Source organism: Cricetulus griseus (assembly GCF_003668045.3).
Source record: "Cricetulus griseus strain 17A/GY chromosome 1 unlocalized genomic scaffold, alternate assembly CriGri-PICRH-1.0 chr1_1, whole genome shotgun sequence".
Taxonomy (NCBI): Eukaryota; Metazoa; Chordata; class Mammalia; order Rodentia; family Cricetidae; genus Cricetulus; species Cricetulus griseus.
Genome location: NW_023276807.1, coordinates 120,644,463 through 120,647,799, shown reverse-complemented (window position 1 = coordinate 120,647,799; position 3,337 = coordinate 120,644,463). Strand labels below are relative to the sequence as shown.

Sequence of the window (3,337 nt, the reverse complement as noted above, 5' to 3'; positions counted from 1 at the left end):
CTAGAAACCTCAGGTGGCAACCTTTCCTTTACTGAAATCCTTGTAGTTGCATGACACTCGATACCTTACATATGTCTAGACCCATTATTAGGTATAGCTTTGTCTGCCTTTAGCAGCAGTTGTTGATAGACTAATTGGGTCTGTATTAAAAATGCATATTCTGTTAAGCACCTCTGATGAACACACGATTAGGCTTCAAAACAACCCTGTGTGATGACCATATTTTATATGGGTTCTATGATTTGCTCAAGTCATACAGCTTGGAAGCGTGTGCAGAACTGAGCTTCGCTTTGGTCTTCTGTATGAGCCCAAAATGCCAACTAGAATTCCTTGGCTCTTTCAGTGACCAGAAACCTGTACTCTTGGTTTCTTCCTGGTGTTTCTTAGCTCTGGGCTTTCAGGATACTTGCTAACTCCATGAATGGACAGAATAAATATGGACTGGGTCTGCTAGGGTATTCTGGGGCCCAAGAAGAACAGAAGGCAAGCCATTAGAAGCATCTGCTGATCAAGCCTAGCTTCTCCCAGGGTTTTGAGTTGGCTGTCACAAAACAGCAAAGGAGAGGTTGTGGCTAGAGATGGACTTTATTCCCCTCCATAATGGGTTCCCATGTCATTGACACTTGCACAACTTTTAACTATGGAGACTGGGTGAAACAGCACCAGGGAAGGGTTTCTGGCTGTGGTTCAGTAAGTCTCACAGCTGAGATAGGGGAGAAGTGGAGGCTGCCTTGCTGAACCAGGTTGGAAAGCCTCTGCACGAGGCAGAATAACACAGGTACTCAGATTGGGTTTGTAAAGGTAGAAGATATACACAGGCTGTTCTCTAATATCTGGGAGCTGCCTGCCTGGGTACCTCAACACTTACCTCACTCTCACCAGGCTAGGGGCCCCAGCCTAGGACTCATTTCACAGCAGATTTTTTTTTTTCTTCCCTAGTCTCTGGCTCTGGGTTGTGACTCTCTCCATCTTTTTGTAAAGAAGCCACACAGGTACATTTAAATGTCCTTGAATGGCTGTTAATTTACCTCAGTCCTCCAAAAGGCATAACAATTGATGATGGAACCTTCTCCCTACAAGACTGGGGAGGCAGGAAAAGGCCTATAAAGACCCAGGGATATTTGCGGGGAGAGGGGAATAGAGGCGAGAAGTCTCAAAAAAGTACTGGAGGCCAATGCAGGACTGAATTGCTGTGTTTTTAACGTGCAACACAAAAGTTGCCAAATACCCTCACAGGAGCTGCTCTCCATGGGGTGCAGGCGCCATATGGGAAATAGCTGAAAACAGAACCGAGGGCACCGCAGGAGGTGAGCTGAGACGTAGAACCCTAGGTGTGTGTGTGTGGCAGGGGTCTCTTGTGCTAGGGGGACAGGAAAGAAAAGAAAGGCACGAGGAAGTGGGGTGGGAAGTATTTCGGTGTACCTGGGGGCTGGGCGGGGGGGGGGGGTGTTGTTTCTCAAAGGTTCGGGCTCCGAGATCATCAGAGTGAAAGGAAAGTGTCTTAGCTTTTGCGATCTCGCCAGGGGGAGGAGAATTTCCTCTGGAAGCAAACAGACTCAAAGACTGTTTCAAAGGGCATTCTAAGGGCATGTGTAATTGTCGGGACACAGAGGGCCCTTAAGGGGGAGTGTCCAGCATGGAGGGAACCTTCATCTTATGCAGGTATCTGGGGCACGAAGGACCTCTGCGTCTGTGGAAGTGCCTTCGGCACGAAAGGATTCTTGGGTCACTCGAGGACACAGAGGAAAGGTGTCTGGTCCACGTCGGGGACATCTGGGTAGCGCGGAGGTGACGGTGGGGGAGGAGGGTTGTGAAGGCATCTGGGGCCATACAGAGGTGTCAGGGGTGCGAGGAAGCGTGTGGGGGCTCGCAGCGGCGACTGGGGTGTCTGGAAGGCATCTGTCTGAGACGCGTGGAGGCGACTGGGGCGCGGAGGCATCTCTGCGACATGGATGGGCTCTGCAGCCCGGAGTGACGCTTAAGTGGTCTTGCATTCTCTCTCCTGCCGCCGCTTCTTGCGCTCCTGTACTTGACGCTCCCAGGCCGCGGAGCTGCTGGAGCCCACCACGCAGCAGGCGAGCCGACGACCAGCGTTGCCATTCTCCAGGCTGGCCTGGTTACCGCCGCGGCCCATGTCATCCTCGCCGGCGTGGACCACCACCGCCCGGCCCAAGATCGAGTGCGGGCCTGCCAGCGAAACGTTCAAGCCTGTGCGGTGCTTCCAGAGGCGGCCGTCGCGCACCATAAAGTTGCCGAAGTCGCCTGGGTGCCGCGGGTGCTGCACGGAGGTCGGGTTGTAGTGAGGCCCGGTGGACTCGCAGCCCTGGCTCAGGTCCCCGAACTGATGCACGTGGATGGCGCGGCTGGAGGCGTTTGGCTCGGCAGGAAAGCCTTCCAGATCGAAGAAGGCTTCAAGCCTGGAGCTGGGTGACAGCTGCTTGAAGAGGACCAGGCCGGTGACTCGCGGCTGATCGGTCGCTAGCGAGGCCGATGGCTGCACCTGGCAGATTGCATACATCTCCGTGGCATCCACCTCCCGCAGCCGTCTCAGCTCCATCCAGATCTCCAGTACTTTGGCATGAGTTTCATTTATCTTCTCAGCCAGGTCAGGCCTGATCTCTGCTAAATCAAAGCTGGACTCCTCGGGATTCGGCAGGGTCCAGGTGACAGAGCCAAGGGCCGCCAGAAGCATGCCACAGAACAGAAAGGGCAGCATGACTGGGGTTCTGCACCTGCCAAACGTCCCCATACGCATGGGAGGAAAGCAAGCCTTAGTCACTTGAAATGTCCAGTCTCAAGGACCTCACTCTCACATCCCAAACCCATCTCCCATGGTTGCTTATTTATTTATTTCTCAAATGTGTCTCTGGGGCTTACCGGGTACCTGAGCCATCTCCTATGTTTGTTTGTTTGTTTGTTTAGCAAATGTGTCTCCAGGACTTGCTGGGTGCTGGGCACAGGGTTGTGGGCTGTGTTTACACACTTGCCAAACCCCTACATTCAGAAACTCAGAGATCTGAGTCACACAAAATGACAGTCCTCCAAGTCCTGTCTCCACAGCCAGTAGCTGATGGGAGTCTTAGGGACAATGTGCAAGGAGGAGTGTGAGAAGGGGTGTGTGTGAGGGGTGGGGTTGGATATCACAATGCCCTTCCAAATCCAGCTCTTCCCTTCCCAGCTTTTTGCCTGATCTCCTGCCAGGCTCTCCTGCAGGCTCTCCCCAGGTCTTTCTGGCAGGCAAGCATGAGACTGTCCCTGCCATCTTGGTTTTTGCTGGTACTGAACCCTCTCTCAGGAGTGTTTGTACCCCGATCCCCACCACTCACCAGCTGACTTG

The 3,337-nt window shown here is 53.3% G+C and overlaps 1 protein-coding gene across 1 annotated transcript; it reads right to left on the bottom strand.

Annotated features, from left to right (window-relative positions):
• Positions 1 to 1,427: 1,427 nt before the first annotated feature.
• On the bottom strand, positions 1,428 to 2,718 carry Sod3 (superoxide dismutase 3). The gene has a single exon (XM_035453328.1). It carries the CDS (start codon positions 2,714 to 2,716, stop codon positions 1,979 to 1,981), a length of 738 nt encoding a protein of 245 aa, XP_035309219.1. The 5' UTR covers positions 2,717 to 2,718; the 3' UTR covers positions 1,428 to 1,978.
• Between the last annotated feature and the right edge of the window lie 619 nt (positions 2,719 to 3,337).

Coding starts and splice junctions, on each gene's coding strand:
- Sod3 (XM_035453328.1), bottom strand. CDS start 2,716: ATGCTGCCCTTTCTGTTCTGTGGCATGCTTCTGGCGGCCCTTGGCTCT.